This window comes from Benincasa hispida, chromosome 11, assembly GCF_027475165.1.
Source record: "Benincasa hispida cultivar pf3 chromosome 11, pf3_genome.v1.1, whole genome shotgun sequence".
Classification (NCBI taxonomy): domain Eukaryota; kingdom Viridiplantae; phylum Streptophyta; class Magnoliopsida; order Cucurbitales; family Cucurbitaceae; genus Benincasa; species Benincasa hispida.
This window is the reverse complement of record NC_143488.1, coordinates 85,423,931-85,444,316: the sequence shown is the minus strand read 5'-3', so window position 1 is coordinate 85,444,316 and position 20,386 is coordinate 85,423,931. Positions and strand designations below refer to the sequence as shown.

General features: G+C 34.2%; 1 protein-coding gene across 8 annotated transcripts; it reads right to left on the bottom strand.

Annotated features, from left to right (window-relative positions):
• Positions 1-2,889: 2,889 nt before the first annotated feature.
• Positions 2,890-11,457, bottom strand: LOC120091275 (tRNA/rRNA methyltransferase (SpoU) family protein). 8 transcript variants are annotated; one of them, XR_005485686.2, is made up of 7 exons: positions 11,160-11,381; positions 10,577-11,060; positions 9,657-9,795; positions 9,439-9,500; positions 8,945-9,083; positions 3,411-3,617; positions 2,931-3,338 (listed from the first exon to the last, which is right to left on the bottom strand). XR_005485686.2 is itself a non-coding variant. In XM_039049235.2 (6 exons), exons 1-6 carry the CDS (start codon positions 11,308-11,310, stop codon positions 3,192-3,194), a joined length of 1,098 nt encoding a protein of 365 aa, XP_038905163.1. In that variant the 5' UTR covers positions 11,311-11,457; the 3' UTR covers positions 2,890-3,191. The 8 variants fall into 8 exon arrangements, 6 of the variants coding, with proteins under 6 accessions (XP_038905163.1, XP_038905162.1, XP_090163419.1 ...); XM_039049235.2 differs by lacking the exon at positions 3,411-3,617 and having other exon boundaries at positions 2,890-3,338; positions 10,577-11,036; positions 11,160-11,457; XM_039049234.2 differs by lacking the exon at positions 3,411-3,617 and having other exon boundaries at positions 2,890-3,338; positions 11,160-11,401.
• Between the last annotated feature and the right edge of the window lie 8,929 nt (positions 11,458-20,386).

Genomic DNA, 20,386 nt, shown 5'->3' with positions numbered 1-20,386 from the left:
CAAAATTCCAAAATCAAAATCTCCCCTTAAAAACATACCAAAATGATAAATAGCTAAGTACAAAGAAAATGTATTTGGCCATTAGCACACTCAACTGCTAATTTACAACCGTGTTAAAATATTTAAGTCCTAAGGTTCTTGATGCTTCCATTACTTTTTTCTTCTTGTTATAATCCATATGCCTTAATTGAAGTGGATAGTTTTATTCACGTTTATTATTTTTCTAGATTAAAAAATTGTCAATCAATTAATAAAAAAAAAAAAAGGGAGAAAAAGGGTGTTGAAGAAGAGAGGGGAGAAAAAAAAAAAGAAAATAGAGAAGTAAGAGGGCATCGATGATTTTATTGATAGAAAGGATATTTTTGAATATTTTCTTAAGTTTAAGGATATTTTTGAAACTTTTGAAATTTCAAGGGTATTTTTAGCACAAAACACTTTTCATCCAAAACAAACGGTAGGAATATTTTTTTTAACTTCTTTTGGAAGTTTAAGTGTATTTTTGAAATTTTTAAGAGTTCAATGTATTTTTAACACATAGTATAAAGTTTAAGGATACTTCCAACTTATTTACAAGTATAGCAAAATGTCATTGTCTATCACACAATGACATTTTTGAAAATACTTCTAGTAGTTTTGCCATTCAAACAAGGGAAATTTTCACGGATAGAAAAAATGTCAAATTATTTACAGAAATAACAAAAAAAAATCGATAGACTTCTATCAGCATCTATCAATAATAAACTTCTATCATGGATAGACACTGATAAACTTCTATCAGTCTCTATTAAAAAAGATTAAAATTTTTTTATTTTGTATAAATTTTTTTCTTATTTTTCTATTTTTGAAAATCCCCTTAAAACGATTGCCCTCGTAATTTTATAAAATTTTAATTTCTTATTTAATATGTTAAATTTTTAATTTTAAATTTGTTAAAAAAAACATTTGTACTCGTTAACATTTACAAATAAAATTAGCTTATGTTCTAATAAAACCAATGACTTACTAAAAAACTAAAACAAAACAAAACTAACAACAAATTATTTTACTCCCTCTTTAGTTGGACATATTTTTATTTTATTAGTAATTACTTTCATAATGAATAAATAAATTACTCAAATGGAATTGATGCTATGTTTTTAGAGATAATGTGTAGAAGAAAAAAAAGAATCCAAAATAGATTTTACCCAACTTTCTAAAACTTAAAAGAATTTTTCTCTTTTGCTCAACTTTTTAAAATTGAGACCATTTGATAACTATTTAGTTTTTGGTTTTTGTTTTTAAAAATTAAACCTATTTCATCTATATTTTTACTCTAATTTGTATTTTTCTTAAGTATAATGGTTGAATTCTTACCCAAATTCTAAAAATAAAACAACTTTTTAAAAGCTATTTTTTTAGTTTTCAAAATTTGACTGCTTGGTGAAAAGTAGATAATAAAGGAAGAAATTTGGATGTGGAATTAGTGTCCATAGACTTAATTTTGAAAAACAAAAACAAAAAATAAAATAGTTACCCAATAAGACCTTAATAATTTTTCTCACGTCATCATCAACCAACATTACTAAAGTACCCTTAATATTTTTTTACCTCTTCCTCTTTTCGATTTTCTTCTTTATCCACTTTTCTTTTCCTCAAGGGTTTGCTAGCCATGTTTTTACTAGAGGACATTAAAGAATTTTCATTGTGTATAAAATTTTACAAATAGGAATCAAACTGGTCACTTCCTAAAAATACAAGAACCAAAATAGACGTTTGGAATTATAAAGATTAAAAGTAAACGAAAGTTAGAAGTAAAGAAATTAAAATGAAATTTGTATAAATATAGAGACCAAAATAAACCAAAAGTATAAATAAGTAAAATAGTATTTAAATTTTAATTTATTCCAGAAAGTTAAAATTCACCCAAATATTTAGTGATAGACCACTTTTAAATTGGATGTGACATCCAATTTCAAGGACAGTAAAAATGTGACAATTGTATCTTTGGAGAAAACACACAATTGTATCTTTGGAGAAAAAAATCGTATCAATTAAAACAAAATAATAATAATAATAACAATTATATCAATTTAAACTCTAAATTTTCATAAATTACTTTTTTTATAAAAAAAATTAAATCCTTGGTTTCAAATAGCTACACCCAAAATTTCTAAGATTTTACATTTGTACATGTCCATAAATTCAACATAGTAAATATATCAAAAGAAAATAAAAATATATCGATATAAGTAAATCAACATTTTTATTATATCATAAGAATGGGATGAAATATAGTAGAATTATCACTAAAATAGGCCTAATATTAACAATAATAGATTTACACTTTTCATTAAATTTTTTATGAATTTTCTTTTTTAAATATATTTGTAACTTTTTCACAAATATGCATTCATATCAACATTGTCAAAATTTCTAGGGATGTTTTCCGAAAATTGAGATATTTGCTTTTTAAGGCTAAGAAGTTAAACCATCAAATTACGTCAAGTGTTGTTTACTCGTGGTTTGTACCTATATTGACAACTGAGACTCACTTCCAAACCCATAAAAAATACAAATTGATTGACTAAACGAAAGTTGCTCAATCCAATTACGTTTAAAAATTACACCAATATCGTTACTATTACAACTGCCGTTATGTTACTATAACATGAAAGTTGCGAATTTGTAACATTTATGGTCACATTTATGGTTACCATTATTATTATCGTTTGACTCTAAATAGATGTGACAAACTTAAAATTATACATGATTACAAACAATCCAATTACATTTTTTATTGTAACCCATTACAATTGATCTATCAATAGAATTCTATTACGACTATACCCATTTTCATTACGAATTAGTAAACTAAACATGGGCTATAAACTTCTGATGCACAGTTCTCTCTTTTGATGAGAACGGTAGACATCATCATTGGAAAAAAAGAATTGATGTTAAACAACTCTGATAACGTTTCTCGAAGTCAAATACAGAACTACAATAACATTATACATATGAATTGATGCTGAAGCTTGTCACAGAAAACAGGCTGATAAACTGCTTTGAAATCTTACTCGTTGCAAATTTTTTGAGCCAGGATTCGTTAGAAATTTTACCTGTATAAGTTTAAATTTGAAGGGGGCTTACTGTGTGTTTCTGTTTCTCTTAAACATTTCCTAGACGCATCAAGCGGCCAAATTCTTGCCATTCTAGAGCAAGACCTCGGTTCCAGATATCGCAGAACCCTTCCGCTTCGCGAACTCATTCGCAACGCTGATTGCACTCTTGCTATGCCTTAGAGAGAACTCGGCGAGTAGAATTTGTCTTTCTTCTGATGTGAGATCTCCATGACAGCCCTGAAAAGTTTGATAATGAACATAGTCCATCAGTTGTATGATAGAAGCATTGAAGGATATGATTTGACTCACGTTGCAGACGATAACACTTAGACAAGGTAAACGATAGCGTCAAAGATAGATGATAGTGTTTGTGGAGATAGTCGATAACGTTTGTGGGAGGTAGACGGCAGCTTCAAGAGATAGGCAATATCGTGTAGATGACTGCGACAGGAGATAGACGATATCGTGTAGACGATAGCGTCAGGGGGTAGACGATAGATGATATCGTGTAGACGACTGCGATAGGAGGTAGATGATAGTATCAGAAAAGGTAAACGATAGTTTCAATTAAGTAGACGATAGGCAATAAACGACAGTGGCAAGCCAACTTTTCCTTTATAATTTCTTGTATATGAAATGTACATAGGTGATATATTTATACAATATGGAATCCCTAATTTGGGAATGCAAAAATAACTCAACAAATACAGATGGTTAGATATTTAGTTGTAACCAACCTATTCCTTTGGTAAGCCCTATTCTTTTGGTAGATAGGCAAGACTCTATGTGTTGGCATCCTTGATATCCTTTAACATCCCCCTCAAACGAGAGGGTAGTTCTACTACATTGAGTTTGGATCGAAGGTGGAAGAACTGTGAGTTTGTTAAGGTCTTGGTGAGGCAGTCAGCGATTTTGTCAGAGGATGGTACATAACGAACATCAAGCTGACCACTGAGAACTTGATCACGAATGAAGTGAATGTCGATCTCAATGTGCTTGGCCCGCGCATGAAATACCGGATTGACGGCTAGAGCACCCATGTTGAATATAGAGGTCAAAGTGTCGAGTGCTACTAACATATCTTAGAACTCTCTTCTCCGCTTGCCAGTGAACATCCGTAGGTTGTTTTAAGTACTGGCTTAGATGATTAATCGCATATGTAATGTTAGGTCTCGTGGTGGTTAAGTACTGTAGGGCGCCAATCGTGCTCCGATAGATATAGGGATTGTCAAGAGGAGTGCCATCGGAGATAGAGAGTTGCTTGTTGAGAACACTTCGAGAGGGTGTCGGTTTTAGATCTCTAAGGTCAAGGCGGTGAAGTAGGTCCTCGACATATTTTTCTTGATTCGGTAGAACTCCATTGGGGACAGTATGCAGTTGGACTCCAAGGAAGTAATGGAGTTGGCCAAGATCTTTTAGAGCAAACTTGGAGTCCAAGATTGTTACAAGCTTGTTGATTGCGTGCTGATCGGTGCCGGTGATAATTACATCATCAACACATACTAGTAAGAGTATCAAGGTAGAAGTGCTCCGATATATGAAGAGAGATATATCATACTTAGCATTCTGAAAGCCCCAGCTACATAGTGCTGTTTTCAGCGTGTTGTTCCAAGCCCTTGGCGCTTGTTTGAGGTCATATATGGCCTTGTGTAAGCGACAAACATGATTTGGTAGTTGAGCATCAACAAATCCTTACGGTTGGCACATGTAAACTTCTTCGAGGACGCCATTAAGGAAGGCGTTATTGAAATCTAACTGTCTCAGCTGCCACTCTTTGGATACCGCAAGGCTAATGACGATCTGGATGGTGGATGCCTTTACCACTGGACTAAACGTCTCAAAGAAATCGATGCCTGGGTTTTGATGGAAGCCTTTTGCTATGAGACGTGCCTTGTAGCATAGAATGGAGCCATTAGGACTCCGTTTGATTATGAATACCCATTTATTGCCAACAACGTTCATTGACGGTGACGGAGGAACCAAAGTCCAGGTCTGATTGTTCATTAATGCTTGAAATTCATCACTCATTACTTTGTTCCACTACGTGGTTTTGAGCGCATCACTGACTCGGGTAGGTTCAGTTAGGGACCAGTCTTTTTGGGTTTGGGAGGGCGGTATTTTGGGTTTGAGGATGCTTGCCTTTCCTTAGGTAATCATGGGATGAGTAGACACGGGCACAGGGTGTGGGACAGTATCGGGTGAAGACTGGACAGGGGACGATGAAGGTAAACTATCGGTGGGTTGGGCGGTAGGTGATGGTGAGTCAGGTGGTAAACAATCGGATGGTACACGATCAGTGGGTAAGTGGGTGGCGGGTAAACGATCGTTGGGTAAATTATCGATAGGTGAACGATCGTCGGGTGAGCGATCACTAGGTAAGCAATTGGTGGGTAGACGATCAGTGGGCTGGTCACTCGACGATGAGGGTAAACGATCGTTGGGTACACAATTGGTGGGTAGACGATTAGAGGAAAGAGGTAGGAAGGTTGGGTTATTTGTAGAGGTATTAGCTGATGATTAGGTGTGGGTTGTTCTGACAGTTGGTGAGGCTGAGGTTGTGGACGTAGAGGGCATGGAGACATTGCGCGATGTGCCCTGATTGAGGGGCAACAAGAAGACCGGGTGGACGGCAACTGCTTGCTAGGCTGGTCTGCAAGCTGAAGGAGACACCTGACAAGGAAAGTCCGTTTCATCAAACACAACATACCGAGAGATGAATAGCCTACGACTGGGGTTGAGGCATTTATAGCCTTTGTGATTCACAGCCGGACCGAGATAGATGCACTTCTCTGTGCGATAGCTCAACTTATGTGAATTGTACGGTCTCAAGCAAGGGAAACATGCACACCTAAATATTCGAAGCTCCTCGAACCTAAGTTTCTTTTTTAACATCACTTCCATTGGAGACTGTCCATTTAGGACAAGGGTAGGAAGACCATTAATCAGCAGAGTTGAATATAAGAATGCATCCCACCAATGATGTAAGGGAAGATGTGCTTGGGCTAGTAGAGTTAGCCCTATCTCAACTATGTGTCTGTGCTTCCTCTCAGCCCTTCCATTTTGTGCTGACGTATATGGACAGGTGTATCTGGAAGCAATGCCAATCTGATGACAGACCTTGTGTATCTTGACAAATTCTCCACCATTATCCGACTGTAGAGACTTGATCAGTGTATTGAACTGAGTTTGTACCATGGTGAGAACGTGTTGAAAAGCTGCCAGTGTGTCACTTTTTAACCTCAGAGGATAGATCCATGTGTACCTGCTGTGATCATCAACAAAGATAGCATAATATTTGTACCCATCTGTTGACAAGAGAGGAGTTGGACCCCACAAATCAGTATGTATAAGTTCAAAGGTTGTAGATACTCCTGAGTTAGAGTTAGAGAAGGCTAAAGAATGCGATTTTCCATAGCTACAAGAATCACAAAAGTTGAGCTCTTCATTAGATAACATAGGGAGATTACAACTTTTGATAATAAACTATAGAGTTTTTGACAAAGGATGGCCAAGCCTTCTATGCCATGTAACCTTAGACACCCTATGCTTCGAAGATATGCTAAGAGCAGACAGATCTTTATTCTTGTGCACTAGTTGCGATGGTACTCCGTTTCCTACTGATTTCGAGTTGACTTCTGCACCCTCTAACTGATACAATCCATCTTTAAGCATTCCCTTTATTACCGTTTGTCTCGTACGCTTGTCCTTAACAAGACAGTAATTCATGTGAAATTCAATAAACACGTTATTGTCTTTTGTTAGCTTAGATATACTGACCAAATTTTTTGCTATGGCAGGCACACAACATATCATTCAATTTCAAATTGCAGGCATCACTAGACAGACATACAGTTCCAACATGAGAAATTACCAGAGTATTACCAGTACCTGAGTATTCAATCGGATTGCCAAGATTGTTGAAGTCTGAGGTAACATGATTGGAGGCACCACTGTCATACCAATTTGCATCAGTCATGTTTTCTTGTCTTGTCAGAAAGGGGTTACTTCCATAAGCAATGGCTAGGGCTGTTGGGTGAGGTTGTGTGTTTTTCGTCTGATTGTTAGGGAAGGGTTCTACCTTGTTTTGAGGAGAATTGGGAACAAAATCTCTGCTATACCTGTTGAAGCAGTAGAACGCTATGTGTCCCACCTTCCCACAGACTTGACACACAGGTTTTTTGTTGTTTCTTCCCCTGCCTCGACCTCTGCCATGACCACCACCACCTCGTTGTCCTCCCCCAATAGACTGATTGCTGCTATTGGTCTTGTTGTTTTGGTTGACATGTCTAGTGTTTGTCATATTCACTGATGCATTACTGATTTGGTTGAAACCTACTGTCGTCTTTTGGTTTGACTGATGTTCCAATCTCCTTTCATACAGGAGAAGTTCTGACTGCATATCAAGCCACGACATGTCCACTCTCCCTTGGATCATGGCCACGATGGCATTGTATTCTTCATCAAGTCCTAGTAGTACCTGTGAAACAAGAGTTCTTGGTGGCATAGGACTACCAGCTTGCTCGAGATTGTCAGTATTCATTTTCATAGTTTGAAGGTACTCTTCCATTTTCAAATTACCTTTTCTGGTTGTTTGAAACACATGTCTCAAATAATCTTCTTCAACTCTGGACTGAACACCAAAGAGTTGTGGAATGCTGGTCCATAGATCCTTTGCACATTCACATCCCATCACTTGAATGGCAACCTCTGGTGTCATGGAGTTATACAGCCAACCGAGGAGAAGTTGATCTACAGCCATCCACGATTCATATTGAGGATTTACCTCAAGTGCTGTCAACGAACTGGAAGCACCACTACCGGAGCTTCCTTTTATGCTGCGTGGAGCAGCTCCTGCTCCAGTCGATCCAATCGGTATGCTCTCACCGATTGCAGATTGCAGAAACATTGGGGGGACAAACTTTTTGTCCGGTCAGGTGTCCTTCGAGTCGATAACTCCGAAGGATTGGAAGTGCTAAGTTTTTTCATAGGAGGAAATTGCTGCGATCAAGTTTAATGGAGGTTATCTGATTGAAAAGTTGGTTCAAGGGTGGGCCGCTGAAGTTGGCTGTGCCAAGGGTGGCTCCCAGGTTTCCTTGATTGAGTTGGTCATTATTTGCTCTGATACCAAGTTAGAATGTGAAGTTGAAGGATATGGCTTGACTCACGCTGCAGACGATAGCACTTAGACAAGGTAAACGATAGCATCAAAGATAGACGATAGCGTTTGTGGAGGTAGACGATAACGTGGTAGACGACAGCTTCAAGAGATAGGCGATATCGTGTAGATGACTGCGACAGAAGGTAGACGATATCGTGTAGATGATAGCGTCAGGAGGTAGATGATAGATGATATCGTGTAGACGACTGCGACAGGAGGTAGACGATAGTATCAGAAAAGGTAAATGATAGTTTCAATCAAGTAGACGATAGGCAGTAAATGACAGTGGCAAGCCAACTTTTCCTTTATGATTTCTTGTATTTGAAATGTACATAGGTGATGTATTTATACAAATATGGAATCCCTAACTTGGGAATGCAAAAATAACTCAACAAATACAAATGGTTAGATATTTGGTTGTAACCAACCTATTCCTTTGGTAAGCCCTATTCTTTTGGTAGATAGGCAAGACTTTATGTGTTGGCATCCTTAAAATCCTTAACATATATATCTATTTTCGACACCCTCCTTATCGGCCCCCACCCTGAAAAGTCTGTCAGCCCACATCCCAACTCTGAGAGAAATGACGATTCTCCCTTATTGAGGTATCCAGGCAATAAAATTCGACATAAATCCCTTATGGAAAAATGAATCTAAGTATAAAAAATACTCTTTTTTAAGTTACCAGTCGAGAAGTACGGTCGCAGACAGCATGGTGCATGAGAATGCCAGCAGCAACTGAAACGTTGAAGGAATCTACCATGCCATTCATAGGAATACTGCAATGCAAATCTGATAGCTCCAGGGCTTCATCACTTATTCCCCTGAAGACGGAAAAAATCTTAACCTCAGATTCCAACATAATTTGTGAAGTGAAGGTCATAACTAGCTACAAGTATAATTTCTCTCGATTCAGACATCATTATGTGTCGGAACTTGCTAAATGAAGCATGAGTTAATTGTAGATTTCAAAGAATTGTTGGATAACAAAAGTTTAGGACAGTCTTCTAAACGCAGATTCAGTTTTGATTTCCTAAATTTAACTGATATCTCCCAACTTGCAGTGATTCAAAACAGTGAATCAAATAACAAAGAGAAACAACTGTTCTAACCATCCCATAACTTAAAGTGCTCTAAACTTGATCACACTCCAAATTATTGGAGCAAGAAGATAATTACCTACTTTCATTCCCCACCACAATGGCAGTTGGACACGACCAATCCATATCATAAACGGAAACCTACAACAGGAAAATCGCAACTCAGCTGTCAGGACAAGTTTAAAAATGTTTAGAACATAATAAAGATGGATAGAAGTGCAGACATGATTTCAATGTTAAGCTACTTCATGGAGATGGTATTGTGAAAAGGGGGAAAGTGCAATAATCGATCAATACCGCATTCGTTCCTAGATGTGTAGAGACTATTCTATAACCGCGAGATTTCAGAACTCTAAAACATTCTGGGGTGGAGTTCCAAAGTTCAATGTCCAACCATTTCTCTGCTCCCATGCTAACATGACGATTCTCTCTGTACCTGCATCAAATTGCAATGATGTCAGACAACGAAAGATGAGAAAAACAATGATTCACAAAAGAAAATGTAAGAAATGGAAACTTTTGTCATTCATAGTAAGTTGAATGAACCCATTAAATAGAAGTAGCTCTTTCCACATAGGCATTATATGTCACCTCACCCCTGTTGCACCCTAATTTATCAAAGCATCATCTCATTCAGGATAAGCATGAGAATACAGGCGCTGGTTAAAGTTTCATGTCCAAGACAAACAGCACTTACTGTTATGAAATGGGAGATAAAGATAGCACATGAAGGAAGAAAAAACATATGGACATATATATTTCACATGGAAAATCAATATGAAAAGAAAATCTGTGCAATGAAAAATAAACATTTTAATCGATGAATGGTATACAGTTTCCAATGATTATATACATAGAGAAATATAATATATACATGCAACTATACAAGAGATGCATATTTGCAGGAAGAAAACACTCCATTCCGTTGCTCAATTTGTGTCACATTGTCACCCATGTCTAACAATTATCAATGAAAATCAAACGTATTTGATCAATTTAACCTTCTAACCATATGAAACCAGCAATGGCATTTGACTAATTGATTGAATTCAAGTGATCAATTGAACAACAAAGTAAAAGCATCAAGAACAATAATGAAATTCCACCATCACAATGAAGACAAAGAAGCTGCCAAATTCCAAACTCAAACAGTTTTCCCAAAAGAAATGAGAAAACAAATGCATTCGAAAACAATTTCACCTCCATGGTTGTTGCACCTTTTGGAAGCGTCGCAAGAGACCACATGAACCGACTGAAATCCAAGCGCATCGGCAGATCGAAACGCCGCCGAGACGTTGCCGAAATCGCTCAATCCTTCCACCACCAAACAAACCGAGTAGCTCCTATTCCGCACCACGTTCTTGAACCGCTCTTTCCTCGAGTCCAATATGAGAGGATCTAAGGCCTCCAAAATCTCACCACTGTTCAACCAAGAACTTCCACAGCTAAACTTATCCAGGTACGGAAACCACCGCCCTCTATGTGGATATTCAGCTCCATCTAACTCAAACGGCCTCCGCTCCATCTTCATCAACCTGGCAACGTCATCGGAGTGCGTGAGAAGGTGCTCCACCGTGTCTTGTGTATGAATCTCCGGCGGTTCTCGGTCACCCACAGCATCTGCTACTTCTATTGAAGAAGTTGCGGCCGAAAATGAAGCAAAACATCTCGTAGAAACTGCATTAGGGTTGCTTCTTGAGACTATATAGCAATCAAAACAGAAGGAAAATAAAGAACAGATTTATAAAAGAAATGTAAAGATTTGTATGGAGTCCAAGAGATAAAGAGAGAGGATGGTACGTCGGTTCGTGACGATGGTGAAGAAGGGAGAGAAGGAAGAAAGAGGTAGGGAGGGGAGGGAAACAGAAGGGAAGATCGATTGAGGTCTTCGGGAACTGCAGCTTTCCAGCAGAATAAGAGAAGAACGTGCTGCGATTCTGCAGGACGCCATGGCTGTGCGTTGAAGCGCTTCGATGGTTCAGACAGTGGTGGAAGAAAGCAAGCTAGGGACTAGGAAAAAAAGATAGTTATAATTATTTATTTATTTATTATTATTTTGGAAAATTACATTTTTGATCAAACTCAGTTTTGGAAAAATAGTCTATGAGCCAATTTAGTCTCTATTTTACAAGAAGGGATAATAACAAAGAAGACCTTATATTTCACTTTTCTCCAACTTTTCTATTATTTTAAAGAAATTTTATATATTTCATAAATATTCTAAAATTTGAATTGGTTCAGTGACCGCTTACAGACATAATTTTGGATAATTATACCATTATTTTCAATTATTTTAATATTTTCGATTTTTGTTTTTTGTTTTTTGTTTTTTGTTACAGCAATTTTTTTTCTCTCTCTTTTTAAGCTTTTGCTGTGTAATAATAAAGATCCTAAAATGTGATTAATGATTTTTTTTCCCAAAATGACATTTATTAATTTCGGTGGGATGCATTAATCGTAAAATCCCAAATTTTGGTGGACTGTATTTATCGTAAAATTATGGTTTCAAATGTTCGCTTTTTTGTTTGTATGTATATATACGATGTTTATTTCAAGTATATATAACGGTATTTTAAATATATGTAAAGGTATTCTGAATATATTTAGAAGAAATATAAATTTAATGTTGTTGTATAATATATACTCCATATCTTAATTCTAGCATCGTTTTTGTTGAGTTATATATTTCATATTCTTTGTCATACATACACATGTATATTTAGTTATTTTGTAAATATACCTCATATTATTTGCTACAAATTAGACCATATACGAAGATAGATGGCATCATCAAATTATTTAAAAATCAAATCAAATTCGTAGAGTTTAAATTCTTAAGTAGTGCTCTGAAATGTGTTAGTAATCTTTTTTCCCTATAATAAAAATATTTGATATAGATTGTAGGGGAAATCATTATAGCTGAATATCATATACTAACTATATTATAACAGTCATGTATATTTAAACAACAGAGGTAGATGGTATTGTAGCCGCAATAAGTTCATATATATTTGAAAATGAACCTAAAAACCATAAGTTTGGAAAATTTAAAGGATTTTGAAGAAAAAAGTGGAGAAGGTCACACCTAGGTTAAAGATATATACACACACAATATATATAATCAAATATCACAAAATAACTAATTAAACAGCAATATATATTTAAACAACAATGGTAGACAATACTGCATCTGCAATAAACTCATATATATTTGAAATTGAAAACAGAATGTACAAATACATCTAGATGATCCATTTGGAACCTCAGATTCGTTGACCAGATCGAACCTCGTGCACATGCCATTGGAATGGAGCTATCAGATATGCTTCGATGGTGCTAGAATAGAGTTCATGAATAGATTCGTGAACATATCTAATAAGAAATGAAAAACATAAACACGAATGGAGATCTATTTTGATAATGCTCAGATCAGGAATCAGAGCTGGCTTGAACAACGTGAACATAAAGCTGACAGAACTGGAACGAAGCTGGAACAATTGACGAACGCTTGATGGAGCTCAGATATGGAACCGAAGACAAACACTTAACAGAGCTATCGACGAAAGCCGACAAAGCTCGATGGTCGACGGAGCTAGAACAATCGCTTGAACGGAGATCCACAAAGAAAAAATAAATGAACAATCGAAAGGAGATGGATGGTTGAACAAACGCTCAATGATCAACCCTTCACATGATGGTGGCGAACGGAGATGGATGGTTGAATGAATGCTTGATGGTCAACCCTTCACATGACAGTGGCAAACGGAGATGGATGGTTGAATGAATGCTTGATGGTCTGCTTGAAGAGAGTATATGAAGGAATAAAAATAGGAGATTGAAGAAGAAGAGGAATATTTGGAGGGAAATGGTTTTGGAAAGTGTAAAAAGTTTTGAAAAGTGTAAAAATGATCCCGGAAAGTGTAACCGCTTTTCTTCTCTTAATTTTCCTTTTTTGTCTTTATTTTTATTTTTAAAATGGAGAAGGTTATAATTGTAAATGGACCATAACATTTATGTAAATAATCTATTAAGCTATTTATGAAATAAATAGAGAACAAAAGTCATTATTGTAATGTGAATCTATAGTGAAGGTCTAATAGGTAGAAATCCCTATTTTAAAAAATGTCCAAATGGCTTCTTAATTTGTAACTACCCGTAATATCTAAGTTGATTTCACTTTATGTTTAGGGTTGCTTCCAAGGTTTTTGTCATTCAAGAAAAAGAAGAGTTTCGTCGGTTAATTGTTTGGGCTTAGTATAGAGGTAAATGATTTACTACCGATTCGCTCTTGAACTCCAAGTTGATATTAAGACTGTGAATACATTGAAAGCATGTTCTATTGTGATGGAATGTTCTACCATGGTTGACTGATAGATGATTGTTGAGACTGTTCTGGAAGCTCATGAGTCATGTTACAATGATTGTTGTAATATGTTATGGTGTGATATGATGCATGATAGACTGATGGTGACTGTTAGCACTTCTATCAGACTGTGTACATCCTCTTTGTATATTTCAGCATCTTTATGGAATCACCACCTATGTTTATGATTTTGGTGACTATTCGGAGTCACTACCTATGAAAGCGTGCCTTCGGGTTCACATCTTATGCCTATGCCTATGTTTGAAATGCACACCTTTGTCTTGATAGGAAAGCTAATATGTACACCTAGTGAACCCTGTAGTCATTTACTGCGTATTTTTAAATTCACTCATTTCTTTATATCTTTTTTAGTTAAAGGAAAGGACAGAACGATGAATGATAGGAAGAATCCGTGCTTGAGCCTTGGGACATGACAACGCTTTCGCATATGTTTTTCTTATATTTGCAAGTTTTAGCTTTGTAATTGAACCTTTTTTAAATTCTTTGAATATTTCATTCAGTTTTTTTATTTAATTTGTTTTTATTTTTAGTTAGGGATACCCCGAACATAGATTTTATGTTTTTTATAGGTTTATAATAAAAAAATATTTCATTATTTTGAATTTAGTTAAATCTTGTGAAAATGTCGTTTTGAGGTTTATACATACATGTAGTAATGGTCTAATTTCCATTCTAGATAGTTGGGTCGTCATTACAGTTGGTATCAGAGTCTAAGTTTTTAGGTTATGTAGACTGACTTACATCGTAAGTCCAGAGTTTCCCTACGACTCATCAATAAATTCTTCGTCATTGTCAGGTACGTCTTATTAGTAAAAAGAGAAAAAGAAAAGGGTGTTATGAAATTTTTTACCTATTTATTTAACTTTATGTATCAAGTTATTGGATATAACATATATAGTAACTTGAAAGGAAGTTAGCAATGAGATGAATTTTCAATTGGCGTTATGAAGAAAAAAAAAAGAAGGAAAAAATGGGGTTGCTTGACACTAGTTTATCTCAAAATTTGACTATTAAAATGAAACAGAAATTTTGGTTCAAAGACCTTTAAGTATGACAGAGCTATAGCGTTGTGCTGTGAAGAACATAAGAAAATGATGTACATGTTTAAGCTATCAAATATGTTGTCTATATGAGAATTCACTATGAAATTATGCTATGCTATGCGATGAACAATGAGATTAATGGTGTTACAAGGAGCTCTATCACAACAAGACACGTATCTAGGTATGAGATTGAAGTTGCTCGTAGATAAGTATGAAAGAAGAAAAAGGAGGAATGAATAAATAAATAAATAAGAGACTAATGTATCGCTGTTGGATTTCTAGTTATTGAAGTGGATGCCTCATATATGAAAACTTTAAAGACCTTAATATGATACGATTACGGATTTAAGGATAGTAGGCTCAATAAGGTACTTTAGCAATTTATTATCATGTTGAGGAGTGGAAAAAAATATCCAGGTTAGATAATAAGTGAAACTAGTGGGGAGAAAGCTCATCTCAGAAGTACCCACCTTAGTTGTGGTAGTGAAGAAAGAAAGATAGCTGGTTGGAAAAGAGACCCCAAATCTAAAATGGAGGAAAAAAAACAAGGCAAATAGTAGTTGTTGAGCTAAGGGGTTATCTTTATACAGTGTCTCAAGTTATTTTGGGTTATACCCATGCCATTGTCGAGGTGAGAAGAGGTGTTGGGTATTTTCAAGATGTTCGGAGAAAATAACCTTTTATGGAGAATTGTAGTAATAATAGTATTTGGGAACTATTGATATGGAATGATGAGGCTTTATGAATGAGAAGGTACATAGTTGAACTTATTAAAGAAATTTGAAAGATGTTGATTTTGGGCATAAGTTAGAAACTAGTGAAACCATCATGTTGATTGAAAAGAGAAAAGTAACATTGTTTGAACCAAAATCAACATGTTGATTATATTATATCTGGAAATGAGGATCCTGAACCAAAATCTATTGAAGAATGTCGACATAGAAAAGATTAACTTCAGTAAAAGAAAACAATCGAGGTAGAGTTAAACTCACTTTCAAAACGTTAGGTTTTGGATTAGTAGTTCGAACACCAGAAGGTGTCAAACCTGTGGGATACAAATGAGTATTTGTGAGAAAAATAAATGAAAATAACGTGATCACTAGATATAAAAAAAGACTAGTTGCATAAGGTTTCTCACAAAAATCTGGTATTGATTGTGAGGAGACGTATTCTGCAGTGGTAGATATAATTACACTAAGATATTTAATTGGTCTAACTGTGTATGAAAATTTGGACATACATCTTATGGATGTAGTCACAACATATTTATATGGATCTCTTGACAATAATATTTATGTGAGAATCTCAGAAGAATTCAAGGTACCTGAAACATATAAATCAAATTCTTGAGAAATGTATTCAATAAAGTTACTGAGATTGCTATATGGATTGAAACAATCAGGATGAATGTGATATAATCGTCTTAGTGGATATTTGTTGAAAGAAGGATACCAAAATAATCCAATATGTTCGTATGTTTTTATAATGAAATCACAGTTAGGATTTGCTATTATAATTATATATATCGATGATTTAAATATATTTGGATTTCCCGAAGAGCTTTCAAAGGCAATAAAATATTTTAAGAAAGAATTTGAGATGAAAGATCTCAAAAAAAATAAATTTTTTCTTTGGCTTGCAAATTGAACATTTAGCCGATGAGATATTTATTCATTAGTCAACTTATACAAGAAATTTTTTTGAAAAGATTTTATATGGACAAAGTACATCCATTGAACATTCAAATGAAAGTTCGTTCACTAGATGTGAAGAAAGATATATTTCTACCTCGAAATAATAATGAAGAATTTCTTGGTCTTGAAGTACCATATTTTATTTCAATTGGTGTCCTTATGTATCTGGTTAATAATACAAGATCATATATTGTATTTCAGTAAATTTATTAGCAAGATATAATTCTTCTCCAACAAAAAGACATTGGAACGAAATTAAGCATATACTCCGTTATCTCCGAGGAACGATCGATATGAGTTTGTTTTCTTCAAATAAATCAAATTTTGATCTAGTTGGTCATGCAAATTTTGGATATTTATCTGATCCAATCAAAGTTAGATCCCAAACATGTTATCTATTCATATGCAGAGGAATTGTTGTATCGTGGTGGTCAATAAAACAGACCATAACAGTTACTTTCGCAAATCATGTTGAAATTCTTGCAATTTGTAAGGCTAGTCGAGAATGTGTATGGCTAAGATCAATGACTCAGCACATTCGTGAAACATGTGGCTTGTCTTCGTATTGTCTTCTAATAAAAATCTTCCAACAATATTATACGAAGACAACATAACATGCATATCCCAAATCAAAAGGAGAATATATTAAAGGAGATAGAACAAATCATATTTCACCAATGTTTTTCTACACTCGTGATCTTGAAGAAAATAATGACACCACTGTACAACAAATTGGTTCGAAAAATAACTTGACAGACTTATATACAAAATTATTACCAATTGCAACCGTTGAGAAATCGGTGCACAACATTAGAATGCAACAACTTAGAAATCTTAAGTGATGTTTTGACGAGGGGAGTAAACATATTGTATTCTTTTAGGAGTATATATTAAATGAAATATGTACTCTTTTTCCTTCACAATATTATGATAATAGATGTCTATTAGATGTTCATGCTTAGTGTCCATTAACCATGTGTTATACCCTCATTCCCCCAAGTGTTGTCCATGCGTCTCAAGATTATACGCTATTAATATCTATTTAATCCATCTTCTACCTGCCAAATTACCTATAAATAGTAGCATTTAGTGAGTTTTGTAAGACACAAATACATTGGTGGAAATTCCATGAATTTTGGAGAAAGTGGAGATTTTTTAGTTTCCTATTTTCTACAGTTTTATTTATTTATTCCAAATTTAGTTATTTAGTTATTTTATTTTATTAATTTATATATTATTTAATATTATATTTTTTGATATCTATGTTTCCGTTGTACCTCATTTTTCTCATCAAATTCGTTTTTTTTCTTATTAAATTCCTATCAATCTTACGGGAATTTTCGTTGTTTTTTTTTCTTTTTGTAACTAACGTGTATTTTTTTTAAATAAAAAGAAAAAAAAACTTACGGGAAATTTCGTTGAGAATATTATTTTTTTTACAACTTAATTAAGAAGAAAAGTTTTATACAAAATAATATTCAAAGGAAAAAAAGACTTTATTAAAAAAAAATTCAACATAATTTTTTATTTTATTATTTTTAGGAGATGTTTTCTTATTATTATTAAAAAAAAATCCGGCGACATTTTCCATTTAAGTGAGACGTGGTCAAATAGGGACAAAATATTTAAAATTAAAGTTGGGTCTTAAAAATGGCATTAGGTAAGTCATGTAAAGGTAAGATGGAAGGAGAGATAAAATAGACTTAGCATGGTGTAGACTCTCAAATTAAGATATGAAAAAAAAATAAGAAATTGATTATAAAAAATAGTTTTTTTTTTTTTTAATAAGTTAGTTTTATGAAGTTGAAAATTTTTTAGATTAAAAATAGCAATTTTCACATTAACTAGCTTAAAAATAGCAATTTTTTAGATAACTTTTTTTGGGCACTTATATGCTCTTTAGCCACTTTTTAGATTTCAATGCGCGGCATACATGCTTTAGCGTCATTGCTACTTGCTAGCTTATTTTTTAGCTTCAAATGATTATTAGGCATATGACATTTAAGACATTTTCATTGCTTCTAAAGTTGGTTAAAGGTGTAGCACTTTTTAGCCCATTAGGTTGAGTCATTTAGAAGATTTTAAGTTCAATTCTTGAAATTCTCTAATTAACAAATCCATCGATAGTACTTCTATTATTATGATTGACTTATTTTGTTACGGGTAAAACTTGAACAACATGTTTTATATTATTTTTTGTACTATGTCAAGCAACATGTTCTATGTTGTGCAGATTTTGCTGGGGATTTTTTTCCCTATTATATATATATATATATTTTTTCTTTCTTGAAGATCTTGTATCATGACCGGTTAACCCCTTTTTGAAGTAGAAGTCTTGGAAGAGTCTTTGTGTCTTCTAGAAGTGTAGTTTTAGGAGTCTTCTACTTGTTGATGAATTGACTTTCTGAATGCAAAGTTGTTGACCCTTTGGAATGAGAAGAGTTCATCTATTTATAGGGCTCTCTGATGGGCTTGGGCCCAGTTGACCCATGGATCTGGGCTTGGTTAGCCCATGAGCCTAATTAATTGGACTCGGGTCTGGTCTGTGGGCCTTATTAACTGGATTTTGGCTTATTTTAGCATTTTAGGCCCAAATTAAGCCCATATTTGGGCGTAAATGGACCAACGCCCAAATTATAACGTCAAATTGGGCGAAATTAATTTTACTCAATCCAACGCCTGTGACGAAAACACAGAATTTGTCTTTAACTTTAATTTGAGACACATGACATCTCTTAATTGGTTGATGATTTTGGAATTTCATCATTAATTTAGTAAATGACGTGGCGATTCATGATTGATCCGAAATTTCTCCTCCAACAAACATATTTGTGTGATAAATACTGGTTTTATTAGAAATGTACAAATAAAAGCTTGCGGATCTTTAACAAGGTTAAATTGTGTTGATTGATAATTCCAAGTAAAACCACTTAATAGTTAACAAGTATTGTTAACCATTTATTTTCATTTGAAAGTCAAATTCTAATTGCCAACTAGATAAATCTTCATCGTAATGGGAGAGTTATGAGATAACTCAATCTTTACAAAGGCTTACTTAAAGTCTATATTGTCATATGCGATGACTAGATGAAAACTTATAAACCTTAAAGTAGTGAGAGAATTATGAGATAACTAAAGCTCTGTTATAGCTTATTGGAAGTCAAAATTATCATAATGAATGACAAGGATTGTAGGAAGTTGATAAAAAAAAATTATGTCAACGTCATAAAATTTGAGATAAAGTAGTATACTTAAACTCAATCAGTTTTACGTAGATTTTCATTGATGGGGTCAAACCCAAAGGATATGAATGGATTTACAAAAGAGAGATTTGAAAGTGTAGAACTTGAAAATAGAGATTCTCAAAATAAGACTCTTGGTGTCAGATGAAAATCAGTGATAGAATTAGTGGGTGAAAATAGACTATGAGATTTTTCTCATTGGTTATTTTTATTAGTTTTTAAGCATTATTTGATTCATTGTTGCAAATGAGATATGTAAAAATGAATAACTTCTGTTATGAAAAGGAGTTCAATGTATCTACACAAATTCAAGCAAATTTTCAAAGATTAAATTGCAAAATGTTTGCAAAATTGTGATGTTCATTTGATAAATAAATTTCACAATTAGCATTTTTGAGAATAAGTTTGATAGAGTATAGTAACTCATGACTTTAAATGATGACAATGCTCATATACAGACAATAAAATGAAAAATGGGTATTTACCTATTTTCTATTGATATTTACTCATTATGAATGAGATAGAAATCAATATGAAAGTTTGACTATTTAACCTTCAAATAATTGATTTGAAGTATTTTTGTATATCAAAAGTTCACATAAAGTTGTTAAGACATGCTGCTAAGTTTGTCTCATGCATCTTATTTTTACAAAGTTGTTGTTGA

What these genes read in the sequence shown, in the direction of transcription:
- LOC120091275 (XM_039049234.2), bottom strand. Translation starts at nt 11,310, where the DNA reads ATGGCGTCCTGCAGAATCGCAGCACGTTCTTCTCTTATTCTGCTGGAA. An exon ending in GTGGTGGGGAATGAAAGTAG is followed by an intron (nt 9,084 to 9,438) that starts GTAATTATCTTC and finishes TTCCGTCTTCAG; the next exon opens with GGGAATAAGTGATGAAGCCC. An exon ending in GCGACCGTACTTCTCGACTG is followed by an intron (nt 3,339 to 8,944) that starts GTAACTTAAAAA and finishes CAAACTTTTCAG; the next exon opens with GGCTGTCATGGAGATCTCAC.